This window comes from Mobula hypostoma, chromosome 11, assembly GCF_963921235.1.
Source record: "Mobula hypostoma chromosome 11, sMobHyp1.1, whole genome shotgun sequence".
NCBI lineage: Eukaryota > Metazoa > Chordata > Chondrichthyes > Myliobatiformes > Myliobatidae > Mobula > Mobula hypostoma.
In genome coordinates this window covers 95,862,524-95,877,910 of record NC_086107.1, presented here as the reverse complement: position 1 = coordinate 95,877,910, position 15,387 = coordinate 95,862,524, and the positions used below count along the sequence as shown (strand labels likewise).

The window sequence follows — 15,387 nt, the reverse complement described above, 5'->3', positions numbered from 1 at the left end:
ACAAGCAGCAGCAAAGCAATGACCATCTCTCACCCCCCCACCCACTTCTGCAAAAAAGCATCAGCCCCCTCCACCCACCAAGCATGCCCAATAAAGAGCACGATCTGCAGTACAACAAACACTAATTGTTCACCCAACAATTTGACATGTCACAGGAATCGCTCTAGTTTATTCTCCATCCATAGCAGGTACAGTATATCTCAAGGCAAGTTTCATCCACCTATTGAAGCTCCCCAGTTCACTCCCTCCCCTTACCTTTGAGTGGAGCACTCTCACCTGGGTAGAAAACAATGCTCGTTTCATCATGGTGATATCTTCCCGGTCAATCAGCCTGCTCATATTTGGTAACTCCCCTCTGCACTCGAACAGAAATGAATTTGGTTTAAGAAAACCAGTCAGTTCCAAAGCTGCTCTTCGGTTAAAGCATTACATTCCAATTTACTCCATCCCCACCATACAGACAGTGTTAACTACACAAAATCAATATCCTTTGATTCAGGAAAATTCGTATTTGACAACTCTGCGCAATATCACTGGCATATGTCATGAAATTTGTTGTTATGCAATAGCAGTACATTTGCAGGACGTTCCACTACTTGGGTTGGCCCCATGCCACAGCAGGTAGAGCACCTGTCTCACAGCTCCAGAGACCTGGGATGGATTCCGACCTCAGGTGTGGAGTCAGACCTCTGTGGAGTCTGCACTCTCCCCTGGACTACATGGGTTTCTCCCTGGTGCATTGATTTCCTCCCATATTCTAAACGTAGGCGGAGAAATCCGCTGGTGTCCACAAAACGGAGTTTATATGCACATGTAACAGGTTAGGAGAGATTGCTCTCAAAGCTGGCATAGATATGATGGACTGAATGGTCATAGGAAGTGACAAATGAACTACCTTGCACTGCTGATTTGCTTGGTCCCAACATAACCAGTAGATGAGGCCACAAAGACTTTCTTCAGTGATCCAGTGCAACAGCCCACTGAGTTTGGCGGGCTGACCACATGTGGACCTCACACCACTTGGTGAACACTGGACCAGATTCTTGATTGTGAAGATTACCACCATGCAGTTCTGATGCAGTCACGAAGTGTCCACCACCCTTCTACCCCCATACACACTGCCTGACCTGCCGAGTTTGAGCACCCACCCACCCATGCTTCCCAAAGCCTGTTCTTCAACTTACCTAAAGCACGCTTGGAATGGTCATCTTAGACTTGCTGCAGCAACCAATGTGTGTGGAATTCAATCAATAAAATTAATATTAACTAACTATTGTCTTGAAAATATTGGCTGTAATTCCAGTGCATGAAAAACTTGAGTAAAATAGATGATCTCCCTTTATTTTACCAACTGTTTAAGCCACAGTTGAGAACTTTACAGCAGGTTTTTGCCAAGAGAAATAGAAATATTAGTAATAAGATACAAGAACTTTTAATTATTGGCAGATCCTTTGACATATAAGTTTTATAAAAACTAACTTCTCTTCAGAGGATGAAAAGCCTTTGAGAATGTTTTGATCTAAACCCAAAGCCATCGCAAAATTGAAGCTTAACTTAACTCCACCTGCTTTGTTTTCATTGGATACGGACCGGGGCAAGGGTCATTCCATGTATGTCAGGTGATAGCTATGTTGCTGTGCATTCATCAAGAGATTACTCATCTGTGATGTATAACTGAAAGCTGGATAACGCAGGTTACCTACGACCATGTGCAGAGAATAATCATCTCTGTATGATTCATGATATTAGTTCATTCCAGACCTATAAGACCATAAGACACAGGAGGAGAATAGACCATTCAGCCCGTCAAGTCTGCTGGGAGAGGGAAGCACCAGAGAGACATTCTGTATTGATCAATAAACCAATTGTTTGGAATCAATTGACCTTGCCTGGAGTCTGCACTCACATCACCAATCACTCCCCGGCACTCCTTCTCTGCCATCTGTCCCACACCCCTCCCAAGCCACTCCACCCTCACCATTCCCAACATCCTTTGCTCCAACTTGCTCTCTGTTCCACATTAACAAATGCAGTACTGTGCAAAGGTCTCAGGCATACTAGCGATATATATATATGTGTCTTCGGCTGTATATATATGTGTCTAAGACTTTTGCACAGTACTGTACAGGGTAGCAAGAACATATGAGATATCAGTAAAATACAGTCACAGAAAAAAAACATAGTCCAAGACCATGAATGTTTCAGTGGTTTGCAGTCGAACACAATACGCCTCGTCTTCTGCTGAGTGAACACTGGGGGGCAGCATTGACTCCAGCTTCGATGTCGCGCCACACTGCCCCGGCACTGCAGTGGAGAACAACAACTCCAACCCTTCTCCCCCAGGAAGCTGTAAACAGGCAACACCGCAGTTTGAGGCCTAGACCGCGCTACGACTGAGGTCAATAAATCAGTGAATCGGACTTGCAGCATTTCACACTAACAATGTCCAACAGGCTCTTGCTATCACAAGAAGAACAACTAAGACTGCACACTGCCTTTGGAGACCAAATCCTCTGACGCAGGCAGCAGCACGATCTGCAGCAAGTCCAGCTCGGGCTGATCCTCATTCCAGAGGAAGGACGTGATTGTACAGGAAAGGCTGCCACAGAGTTTTGCCAGAATGTTGTCTGTGATGGAACATTCAGTAATAAGGGAGACTGGATGGGCCAGGTTTCTCCTTGGAGTGGAGGAGGAGGGAGGGCGGAATGGTGGTTTGTCATAGAGGTAGTCAATATTATGCGGGGCACAGATAGGATGGATAGTGAGAAATCTTCCCCATATGTGCCTTATGAAAACAGGTTGAGTGAACTCGGCCTTTTTTCCTTGGAGCGACGGAAGATGAGAGGTGACCTGATAGAGGTGTATAAGATGATGAGAGGCATTGATCGTGTGGATAGTCAGAGGCTTTTTCCCAGGGCTGAAATGGCTAGCACGAGAAGGCACAGTTTTAAGGTGCTTGGAAGTAGCTACAGAGGAGATGTCAGGGGTCATTATTATTTTTTAAATTTTTATTTATTTATTTACGCAGAGAGTGGTGAGTGCGTAGAATGGGCTGCCGGCAACAGTGGTGGAGACGGAAATGATAGGGTCTTTTAAGAGACTCCTGGACAGGTACATGGAGCTCAGAAAAATAGAGGGCTATGGGTAACCCTAGGTAATTTCTAAGGTAAGGACATGTTCGGCACAGCTTTGTGGGTCGAAGGGCCTGTATTGTGCTGTAGGTTTTCTATGTTTCTATGTACAGGGCATTAGCTTACAGTGAAAAGAAGGGAAGTTAGAGTAAGTTGGAGAATTACCAAGAGGTGAATGCAGATTGAAACTCGCTGGTGGAGACAGATCAACACACATACATGAAATACTTATATTTGGATGAGTACTTGAATTGACAAGGAAAAACTGGCTGGCAAATCTTCCCGGGTTGAGTCACTTTTGCTCCTCCGTGCCCTGATCACAAACACCCCACCTCTAAAGTGACCCTCCAAAACAGCCAGTACTTACACCAGCAGCGATTCGTACAACTTCTTTCCAAAATTCTCCTTCACTGAATTTGCTGTGTCCCTGTAGGAGGAGAGAGAGACAGTTATGGCTGTGGTAGAACAGAGCATACTCAGTATATGTGAGTGGTAGAGGTGGCTACAATTATAATAATTTAAAGACAGTTGGATGGGTATGCAGAATGCCCATAAAAAGTATTCATTCTCCCTTGGAAGTTTTCATGTTTTATTGTTTTACAATGTTGAATCACAGTGGATTTAATTTGGCTTTTCTGACACTGAGCAACAGAAAAGACTCTTACGTGTCAAAGTGAAAACAAATTTGTCTAAATTGATTACAATCATTAAACACAAAATAATTGATTGCATAATTTTTAATCTCTCCCTCTTCCAATGTAGAGTGCACCCCCGCTTCAAAACATCCACCATTATCCCTGAACTTAAAAAGACCAGAGTAACATGTCTGAACGACTGGCGTCCTGTCACACTCACCTCAATAATAAGCAAATGCTTTGAGAGGCTGGTCAAGGACTACGTCTGCAGCTTGCTGCCACCCACACTGGACCCCTTACAATTCGCCTACCGACCCAACCGATCGACAGATGACGCAATAGCCACAGTTCTATACACCACCCTTACACATCTGGAGAAGAGGGATGCTTATGTGAGAATGCTGTTCTTGGACTGCTGTTCAGCATTTAACACCATAATTCCCTCCAGGGGAAGAAGCTCAGAGACCTCGGCCTTCACCCTGCCTTGTGTAGCTGGATCCTGGACTTCCTGTCAGATCGCCGGCAGGTGGTAAGAGTGGGCTCCCTCAACTCTGCTCCTCTGACCCTCAACACAGGTGCCCCTCAGGACTGTGTACTAAGCCCTCTGCTTTACTTTCTGACTGTGTTGTCACCCACAGCTCCAATCTGCTAATTAAATTTGCTGACGACACTACACTGATTGGCCTAATCTCAAGTAGTAATGAGGCAGCCTACAGTGAGGAAGTCATCACCCTGACAGAGTAGTGTCAAGAAAACAGCCTCCCTCAACATCGCAAAAACAAAGGAGCTAGTTGTGGACTACAGGAGGAACGGAGACAGGCTAACCCTTATAGACATCAATGGATCTGGGGTTGAGAGGGTGAACAGCCTTAAGTTCCTCAGCATAAACATCACCGAGGATCTCACGTGGTCTGTACATACTGGCTGTGTGGTGAAAAAGGCACAACAGTGCTTCTTTCACCTCAGACAGTTGAAGAAGTTTAGTATGGCCCCCCAAATTCTAAGAACTTTCTATAGGGGCACGATTGCTCATCACTGCCTGGTATGGGAACTGTACTTCCCTCAATCGCAGGACTCTGCAGAGAGTGGTGCGGACAGCCCAGCACATCTGTAGATGTGAACTCCCCACTATTCAGGATATTTACAAAGACGGGTGTGTAAAAAGGGCCCGAAGGATCATTGGGGACCCGAGTCACCCCAACCACAAACTGTTCCAGCTGCTACCATCAGGGAAACAGTACCGCAGCTTAAAAGCCAGGACCAACAGGCTCCGGGACAGCTTCTTCCACCAGGCCATCAGACTGATTAATTCATGCTGACACAACTGTATTTCTATGTTATATTAACTATCCTGTTGTATATAATATTTATTATAAATTACTATAATTGCACATTTGAACGGAGACATAACATAAAGATTTTTACTCTTCACGTATATGAAGGATGTAAGTGTAACCCTCAGCCTCGGCCAGCACGTGTTCAACCAGGGGAAAACAACTTCTGGCCCGCCAAACTGAGAAATCTCGGTTGTGTGGATGCTGCATGATGTGTTGCCCAGTTACAAATCCACACCGCAAAAAATCAAACTGTACACAATATGCGATTAAACAATTGATCTTTATAATTCAATTCTTAATTTGACTATGTGGTTAGCAAAGAAACAAAAAAAAAGAAAAGGGCCCATTCTCGTCTAACAGTCTATTGGGCATCGTTGGAGTTCACTGTTTGTTCATTTGTTCCTATCGACCTCGAAGCGTAGCCAGCTCTCGGACCCTCGCTCCTCAGTCCACTCCATCCGGTGGTCTTCCGACTCTCTCCATTTGCGTCCTCTTCCTGCATCGCTCCCCGACGAAAAACCGCGAAAAACCTGGCTCCCAGACACACAAGAAAAGACAACATTTCTCCCATCGGATAACTTACATTCCAAAGCCCCGTTATCTCCTGTATAGCTTTGGCTTTATGTCTGGGGTCATTGTCTTGCTGGAAAACAAATCTCCCAAGTTGCAGTTCTCTAGCAGACTGCATATGGTTTCCCTCCAGGATCTCCCTGTATTTTCCACATTCATTTTGCCCTCTACCTTCACAAGCCTTCCAGGGCCTGCTGCAGTGAAGCATCCCCACAGCATGATGCAGCCACCACCAGGCTTCACGGTAGGGATGGTGTGTTTTGACGATGTGCAGTGTTTGACTACACCAAAAATAGCATTTAGTCTGATGGCCAAAAAGCTCAATTTTGGTCTCATCAGACAATAGACCCTTCTTCCGGCTGACTTCAGAGACTCCCACGTGCCTTCTGGCAAACTCTAGCCGAGATCTCATGTGAGTTGTATTTTTTAAAAAAACAGTTGCTTTCTCTTGGCCACTCTCCCATAAAGCTGTAACTGGTGAAGCACCCAGCAGTTGTTGTCTGCACAGTCTCTCCCATCTCAGCCACTGAAGCTTGTAACTCCACCACAGTTGCCACAGGTCTCTTTGTGTCCTCCCTCACTGGTCCCCTTCTTGCACGGTCACTCAGTTTTTGAGGACGGCCTACTGTAGGCAGATTCACACTGTGCCATATTCTTTCCATTTCTTGATGATTGACTTCACTGTACCCCAAGGGATATTCAGTGACTCGGAAATTTTCTTGCATCCATCTCCTGACTTGTGCTTTTCAATAAACTTTTCATGGAATTGCTTGGAGTGTTCTTTTGTCTTCATGGCGTAGTTTTTGCCAGGATACTGACTCACCAGCAGTTCGACCTTCTTATTCCTCTGACTTTTAATGGTGGTTGGCAGTCCAATTTAAAGGTGCATTACTGCCACCAACTGGACTGGTGTGTGGTGTAGAGAGTTGGGAAATAAAACCCCTACTAGTTCTTTATCAAATGAAAACTAAATTATTCCAGAAAGTCCTATAGATTGTAAATAATGAAAGACGATATTGTGAATTAAATTAAAGTCACTTCCGTAACTTAGTAAGGTCTTTAAATGAAAACTATCAACCTCCAAGGATAGTAGTGAATCCTGCATTTGATTTCTTTCAACCTTATATGCTTCACATTGTAAAAGAACCTGTTCAACTGTTTCATAATGATGGAAAAACCTACACATCCTAGAGTGATGTTTCCCAACAAGATACAAGGAATAATTAAGCATAGGATGCCCAATTCTAAGTTGAGTCAATACATTCCTTCCCTTCTTGTTTTACCCCTTTCTCCTATCAATCCAACAGTTTTATGGATTCTGTAAAGATGTCTCCCCTTATGCTCAATATCCCACAGGTTTTGCCATAATCCCTTAATTCTTAGCCCCACCAACCACTTAGCTTCTGAATTGCTGAGTGGAATGTCTATATCCACAGCTGACAGCTTTTTTGGCCAGTCAATCAACCCACTCATTCCCCTCAATACCTCTATGTGCAGGAACCCATAAGAAGCAGGCATGTAAACCAATACTTTGAAAATGAAATAAAGTTTGAAGAGCTTCCAGCAGTAAATCTGACCTGCTGCTAGAATGACCTGTTTTAATACTAGTCAAAACTGAAAAAGAATCTGACAAATTACAACATTGCAAGGACAAATTTCCTCCACCGACTGTAAGGCCAAAATGATGGCAACCAGTTTTGCTGTATATTTTGATAAATGGTTAGTAAGGCGTTCCTTTATAGTTACCTGTAACTCAGGCACAAAAACAGCCACACCAACATTCCCAGTTAAATTATCTTTTGATCCATCAGTAAAAATGGTTAACATTATATTTTTCTTCTTTTGTATTTGCAGAATTTGTTGCCTTATGCGCATTGGTTATTGTCCATCCTATTGAGGACAGTCCTCCATTGATTCTATTGTGTTTCTTGTATTTACTGTGAATGCCCGCAAGAAGAGAATCTCGAGGTTGGACACAGTATGCTGATGTATGTACTTAAATAATAAATTTACTTTGAACTTTGAATTTGGAAAGTCTCTGAAATAAATAAAATCATAAAAAAGTTTAGAAAGAGCTAAGAATTTAACTTCCAGTAACATGGAGACAAAGTGAGAAAGGGTGATGAATGCACGACTAGAGATGTTATAGTTGAATGCACGCAGTATACTGAATAATGTAGATAACCTTGTAGTACAGTTAGAGATCGGCAGGTCTGACTTTGTGGGCATCACTGAGTCAAGGCTGAAAGAAGATCAAAGTTGGGACCTTAACATCAAAAGATACGCATTGTATTGAAAAACTAGGCAGGTAGTAAGAGGGTTGGGATGGCCCTGATGGTTTAAAAAAAAAATCAAATTTTAGAGGTGATATAGGATTGGAAGATGTAGAATCTTTGTGGGTACAAGTTAAGAAACAGCAAGGGTGAAAATACCCTGATGGGAGTTAAATACAGGCCTCCAAACAGTAGCCAGGATGTGGGGTACAAATTACAATGGGGGATAGAAAAGGTATTTAAAATGGGCAATGTTACGATATTCATGGGAAATTTAAATATGCAGATAAATTGGGAAAATCAGGTTGATGCTGGATCCCATGTAGAGGAATTTGCAGAATGCCTATGAGATAGCTTTTTGGAGCAGTTTGTGGTTGAAAAGGCAAATCTGGATTGGGTGTTGTATAATGAACCAAATTTGATTAGGGAGCTAAAAGTAAAGGAACCCTTAGGAGACAGTGATCATAATAGAATTCACCTTGCAGTTTGAGAGAGGGAAGCTAAAATCAGATGTATCAGTATTACAGTGGAGTAAAGGGAAATAGAGAGGCACGAGAGAGTAGCCGGTCAAAGTAGATTGCAAGGGGACATTAGCATAGATGAAGGGAAAACAACAATGGTTCGAGTTTCTGGGAGCAATTTGGAAGATGCAGGATGGATTGATTGCAATGAAGAAGAAATATTCTAAAAGGAGGATGAGGCAACCTTGATTGACAAGGGAAGTCAAAGACAGCATAAAAGCAAAAGAGAAGGCATTTAATATAGCAGGAATTAGTGGGAAGCTGGAGGATTGGAAATCTAGCAGGGAATAAGCAGGGAGTCTGCAGAAGGACTTAGACAGATTAGGGGAATGGGCAAAGAAGTGGCAGATGGAATACAACATAGGGAAGTGAATGTCCATGTACTTTGGTTGAAGGGATAAAGGCCTAAACTATTTTCTAGATGGAGAGCAACTTCAGAAATCAGAGGTGCAAAGGGAGACCTCATGCAGTGTTAGCACTCATTTTGAGAGGCTGGACTATAAAAGCAAGGATGTAATGCTGACAATTTATAAGGCATTAGTTAGGCCACACCTGGAGTATTGTGAGCAATTTTGAGCCCCTTATCTAAGAAAGAATGTGCTAGCATTGGAGAGGGTCCCACAGGAGGCTCACAAGAATGATCCCAGGAATGAAAGGGTTAATGTACGAGAAGGATTTGATGGCCCTGGGCCTGTACTTGTTGGAGTTTAAAAGAATGAAGGGGATCTCACTGAAACATCCTTGTTCATCTAAGTGTTGTTACAAAGAAGGTATGGTAGTGCCTCTACTTAGAAGTTTGTGAAGATTTGGCATGTCTTCTAGAACTCGGACAAACTTCAACAGAGTATTCTGACTGGTTGCATCACAGCCTTCTATGGAAACACCAATACCCGTGAAAGGAAAAGCCTACAAAAAGTAGTGGATACAACCCAATCCATCACAAGTAAAGCTCTCCCCACCTTTGAGCACATCTACAAGAAGTGCTGTTGCAGGTAAGTCGTGTTCATCATCAAGGAGCCTCCACCATCCTGGCCACACTCTTCTTCTTGTTGCTGCCATCAGGGAGGTGGTACAGGAGCCTTAGGTCCCACACCACCAGGTTCAGGAACAGTTATTACCCTTCAACTATCTGGCTCTTGAATGAGAGTGGATACTTCACTCATCCCTACACTGAACTGAGTCTACAACTGACTCACTTTCAAGGAATCTACAACTCATGTTCCCAATATTTATTTATTATTAGTCTCTTTTTTGTGTTTGCACAATTTGTTTTATTTTGCACATGGGTTGTTTGTTCATACTTGCTGTGTATGGTTTTTCATTGATTCTGTTGTGTTTCTTTGTACTTAATCTGAATGTCCACAAGAAAATGAATCTCAGGGTAGAATATGGTGACATATAGTGTATATACATAGTGTTGGGCATGTGGCCAAGTGGTTAAGGCATTGGACTAGCGACCTGAAGGTTGTGAGTTCGAGCCCCAGCCGAGGGAACGTGTTGTGTCCTTGAGCAAGGCACTTAATCACACATTACTCTGCGACGACACTGGTGCCAAGCTGTATGGGTTCTAATGCCCTTCCCTTGGACAACATCGGTGGCATGGAGAGGGGAGACTTGCAGCATGGGCAGCTGCTGGTCTTCCATACAACCTTGCCCAGGCCCGCGCCCTGGAGAGTGAAGACTTTCCAGGCGCAAATCCATGGTCTCGCAAGACTAACGGATGCCTTTAAAATAGTGTATGTAATCTGTTAATAAATTTACTTTGAATTTGAAACCTATTGAATATTGAAGTGTCTAGAGTGGAGAGCATATTTTCTATACTGAGAGTGTTTAGGGCCAAAGAGCACAGCTTCAGAATAGAAGGACATCCCTTTCGAACAGAAATGCAGAAAAAAATATCTTTAACCAGAGGTTGGTGAATCTGTGGAACTCATTGCCACCAATGGCTGTGGAAGTCAAGTCATTGATAAACTTAAAGCAGAGGTTGATAGGCTCTTGATTAGCAACTACGACAAGGATTACAGGGAGAAGGCAGGAGAATGAGGTTGGGAGGGATAATGGTGGAATGGTGGAGCAGACACAATGGGCTGAATGGCCTAATTTTGCTCCAATGTCTCATGCTTTGTGGTTCTCTGACTGACCAGCAGCTTCAACGTTTTGCTTTATAGTCCTGCATCTTCTTTACGATGGGCATTTCGACGTGGTCGCTGTCCCCTCGGAGGAGACTGGGGCACAAGCAGCCAGCTCGACCCAGCTTCAGTGTTCCTCCTCAACATTCCTGTCCAGGATGACAGTGGTCAAGCCCACTGACTGTCGCACTACCCCTTATACCATGAGGCAAGATCCTCACACCCCGCCCCCCCCCCGAACCAGGGCCAGTGACCTCTGATCCTCCCCTGCCGCGTGTTCATTGACCCACAACCCTTGAGACAGGTCGCATGACGTATGACCTCCCCAAGACAGGATCAATCAGCTGTGTGGATCATACTCCCACAGCGAGGGCTCACCGGTCCAATCAGGGGTGGAAAAAAGGAAAGGAAATTGCCTTTTAACTCAAGGGGAGCATAGGCCATCAACCTTTTGTTGTTGATGTTTCTGTAGCGGGCAATTTCTTTTTTACGAGGTCGAGTTGCTAGCTCGAAGCTCAACCCAGCACGGATGGAAAGCGTGCCTGGGGTGCTGGCTGGGTTCGAACTCGGGTGCCTTCGCTCCGAAGTCCAGCGCTGATGCCACTGCACCACCAGCCAGCTAATCAGGGGTGACAGTGGCCATTATAATGGGAAGGAGTGGGGTAAAGGGGGTGCAAGGTATTTACTCGTTTTCCTTCGAGGCACTGTGTGATGAATTTTCCAGTGAACAGTACACTGAATACGCTCCAGATGCCTTGTTCTTAAGGGGGCAATAGCTGGATAAACATCTCGCAGGGGAGGGAAGACTGTGTTCTCACTCTTAAAGAACTGCTTCATGTCTTGTCTGTGACTGTGTGCCCATTCCCACCTAATGGGAGTTATCCACAAGCCCCCAAACAGTAGTCTGGATGTAGGGTGTAAGTTGAATCAAGAGTTAAAATTGGCATGTAGCAAAGGTAATGCTACAGTTGTTATGGGGGATTTCAACACGCAGGTAGACTGGAAGAATCAGGTTGGTACTGGACCCCAAGAAAGGGAGTTTGCAGAGTGCCTCCGAGATGGATTCTTAGAACAGCTTGTACTGGAGCCTACCAGAGAGAACACAATTCTAGATTTAGTGTTGTGCAATGAACCGGATTTGATCGGGGACCTTGAGGTAAAGGAGCCATTAGGAGGTAGTGACCATAATATGACAAGTTTTACTCTACAAATTGAGAGGGAGAAGGGAAAATCAGAAGTGTCAGTATTACAGTTGAACAAAGGGAAAGGAAATGTCAGTATTACAGTTGAACAAAGGGAACTAGGATAATGGAGCTACGAGGGAGGAGCTGGCCAAAGTTCAATGGAACAATACCCCAGCAGGGATGACAGTGGAACAACAATGGCAGGTATTTCTGGGAATAATGCAGAAGGTGCAGGATCAGTTCATTCCAAAGAGGAAGAAAGATCCTAAGGGGAGTAAGGGGAGTAAGGGGAGGCCGTGGCTGACAGGGGAAGTAAAGGTAAAGGACAGTATAAAGATAAAAGAGAAGTACAACATAGCAAAGATGAGTGGGAAGCCAGAGGATTGGAAAACTTTTAAAGAGCAACAGAAGATAACTAAAAGGGTAATAAGTGGAGAAAAAATGAGGTGCGAAGGTAAACTAGCCAAGAATATAAAGGAGGATAGTAAAAGCTTCTTTAGGTATGTGAAAAGGAAAAAAATAGTTAAGACCAAAATTGGGCCCTTAAAGACAGAAAAGAGTGAATTTATTATGGGAAACAAGGAGATGGCAGACGAGTTGAACAGCTACTTTGGATCTGTCTTCACTCAGGAAGACACAAACAACCTCCCAAATAAAATAGTGGCCAAAGGACTTAGGGTAATGGATGAACTGAAGGAAATTTATAGTAGGCAGGAAATGGTGTTGGATAGGCTGTTGGGTCTGAAGGCTGATAAGTTCCCGGGACCTGATGGTCTGCATCCCAGGGTACTTAAGGAGGTGGCTTTAGAAATCGTGGATGCATTGGTAATCATTTTACAATGTTCTATAGAATCAGGATCAGTTCCTGTGGATTGTAGGGTGGCTATTGTTGTCCCAATTTTCAAGAAAGGAGAGAGAGAGAAAACAGGGAATTATAGACCGGTTAGCCTGACGTTGGTGGTGGGAAAGATGCTGGAGTCAATTATAAAAGATGAAATTACGACACATCTGGATAGCAGAAACAGGATTGGTCCGAGTCAGCATGGATTTATGAAGGGGAAATCATGCTTGACTAATCTTCTGGACTTTTTTGAGGATGTAACTATGAAAATGGACAAGGGAGAGCCAGTGGATGTAGTGTACCTGGACTTTCAGAAAGCCTTTGATAAAGTCCCACACAGGGGATTAGTGGGCAAAATTAGAGCACATGGTATTGGGGGCAGAGTACTGACATGGATTGAAAATTGGCTGGCTGACAGGAAACAAAGAGTAGCGATTAACGGGTCCCTTTTGGAATGGCAGGTGGTGACCAGTGGGGTACCGCAGGGTTCAGTGCCGGGACTGCAGCTGTTTACAATATACATTAATGATTTAGATGAAGGGATCAAAAGTAACATTAGCAAATTTGCAGATGACACAAAGCTGGGTGGCAGTGTGAAATGTGAGGAGGATGTTAAGAGAATGCAGGGTGACTTGGACAGGCTGGGTGAGTGGGCGGATGCTTGGCAGATGCAGTTTAATGTGGATAAATGTTAAGTTATCCACTTTGGTGGTAAGAACAGGAAGGCAGATTATTATCTAAATGGAGTCAAATTAGGAAAAGGGGAAGCACAACGAGATCTAGGTGTTCTTGTACATCAGTCACTGAAAGCAAGCATGCAGGTACAGCAGGCAGTGAAGAAAGCTAATGGCATGCTGGCCTTCATAACAAGGGGAATTGAGTATAAGAGCAAAGAGGTCCTTCTGCAGCTGTACAGGGCCCTGGTGAGACTACACCTGGAGTATTGTGTGCAGTTTTGGTCTCCAAATTTGAGGAAGGACATTCTTGCTATTGAGGGAGTGCAGCGTAGGTTCACAAGGTTAATTTCCGGGATGGCGGGACTGTCATATGTCGAAAGATTGGAGCGATTGGACTTGTATGCTCTGGAATTTAGAAGGCTGAGAGGGGATCTTATTGAAACATATAAGATTATTAAGGGATTGGACACGCTAGAGGCAGGAAGCACATTCCCGCTGATGGGTGAGTCCAGAACCAGAGGCCACAGTTTAAGAATAAGGGGTAGGCCATTTAGAACGGAGTTGAGGAAAACTTTTTCACCCAGAGAGTGGTGGATATGTGGAATGCTCTGCCCCAGAAGGCAGTGGAGGCCAAGTCTCTGGATGCTTTCAAGAAAGAGATGGATAGAACTCTTAAAGATAGCGGAATCAAAGGTTATGGGGATAAGGCAGGAACTGGATACTGATTGTGGATGATCAGCCATGATCACAGCGAATGGCGGTGCTGGCTCGAAGGGCTGAATGGCCTACTTCTGCACCTATTGTCTATTGTACCTTGCTTTCTAACCTCTGACAGCTCTTCTGTGTTCTGCTACCATGTCAAAACTCACACGCTGCTGGTCATCCTTAAACCCTGACTCCAGATCTAGAACTAAAACCTCCACTATGTGGTAGTGTAGTGGTTAGCACAATGCTTTGCAGTACCAGTGACCCAGGTTTTATTCCCACTGCCATCTGTAAGGAGTTTGTATGTTCGCCCGTGACCGCACGGGTTTCCTTCGGGTGCTCCAGTTTCCTCCCAAAGTCCAAAGGCGTACCAGTTGGTAAGTTAATTGGTCATTGTAAGTTGTTTCGTGATTAGGCTAGGATTAAATTGGGGCATTGCTGTACGGCACAGTTCAAAGGGCCAGAAGGGCTTATTCCACACTATATCTCAATAAATAAATTTAAAAAATCTTCCTTGCCTGTTCATGTGCACGTCTAAATGCCTCTTAAATATTCTTGATATATCTGCTTCCACTATTGCCCTGGCAGCACAATCCAGCACTGTCTGTTTTAAAAAAAGACTTGCCCTGCATATCTCTTTTAAACTTCCTTCCTCATCTTAAAGCTATGGCTGCCGCTATTTCACATATGTGACGGCGTCCTGAATTACCCCTATGAACTGTGCTCGATTACCCCTGTGAACTGGGCTTTTGAAAAGAGAGAGAGAGAGAGGTGCTCAACAACTGACAACTTGTTAAAAAGAGAAAGAGAGAGTTATTTTACACCGACATCTTGTTTTTAATAGAGAGATGAAGACTGCTTTGAGATGGTGTTATGATTTTTCGGCAGCATGTTTACATTTCTACAAGGACATGGCCTGCTTGTACATTCTTAGACAGAGAGAGAAGGGAGGAGCTGATTTGAGAGACAGTCGGTATTCAGCACAGGGAGATAAATAGAAGGTCAGATGATAGACCTGCAATACATGATTTTGGACACTGAATGAGCTTTGTTGTGCCCACAGAAAAAGTGGGTTTTTGGAGGATCGATCAGTGGCTCTTGCAGTGTAAAAAGGAAGTGACCGGTGGGGAGTTGTTTGTGTGTCCAACCCTCACCTAGGTTGATAGCTCCACCACAGAAGAACGGTCCCCTTTGTTGTGGTCATGGTCGGTGACTTCTAAAGGAATTCGGAGGACAACAGGAAGATCGACGGTGTCAGCTCACCTGAAGACTCAAATCTCTCCCTCTCTCTCTCTCCATCACTACTCAACTCAATACCACGAACTGAACTGAACTTTACTCATCATCGTAAGACTATCTATTTACCCCTAGACTTGAAGAAGCT

At 44.1% G+C, this 15,387-nt stretch overlaps 1 protein-coding gene across 1 annotated transcript in view; it reads right to left on the bottom strand.

Moving 5' to 3' along the window:
* Positions 1 to 15,387, bottom strand: part of LOC134353511 (glycogen [starch] synthase, muscle-like) — a 92,821-nt gene that overhangs the window by 32,194 nt on the left and 45,240 nt on the right. Inside the window, exons 9-10 of the mRNA XM_063061509.1 lie at positions 3,499 to 3,558; positions 277 to 355 (exon numbers count right to left, since the gene is read on the bottom strand). Coding sequence (XP_062917579.1) covers positions 277 to 355; positions 3,499 to 3,558 — 139 coding nt within the window. The remainder of the gene's footprint in view (positions 1 to 276; positions 356 to 3,498; positions 3,559 to 15,387) is intronic.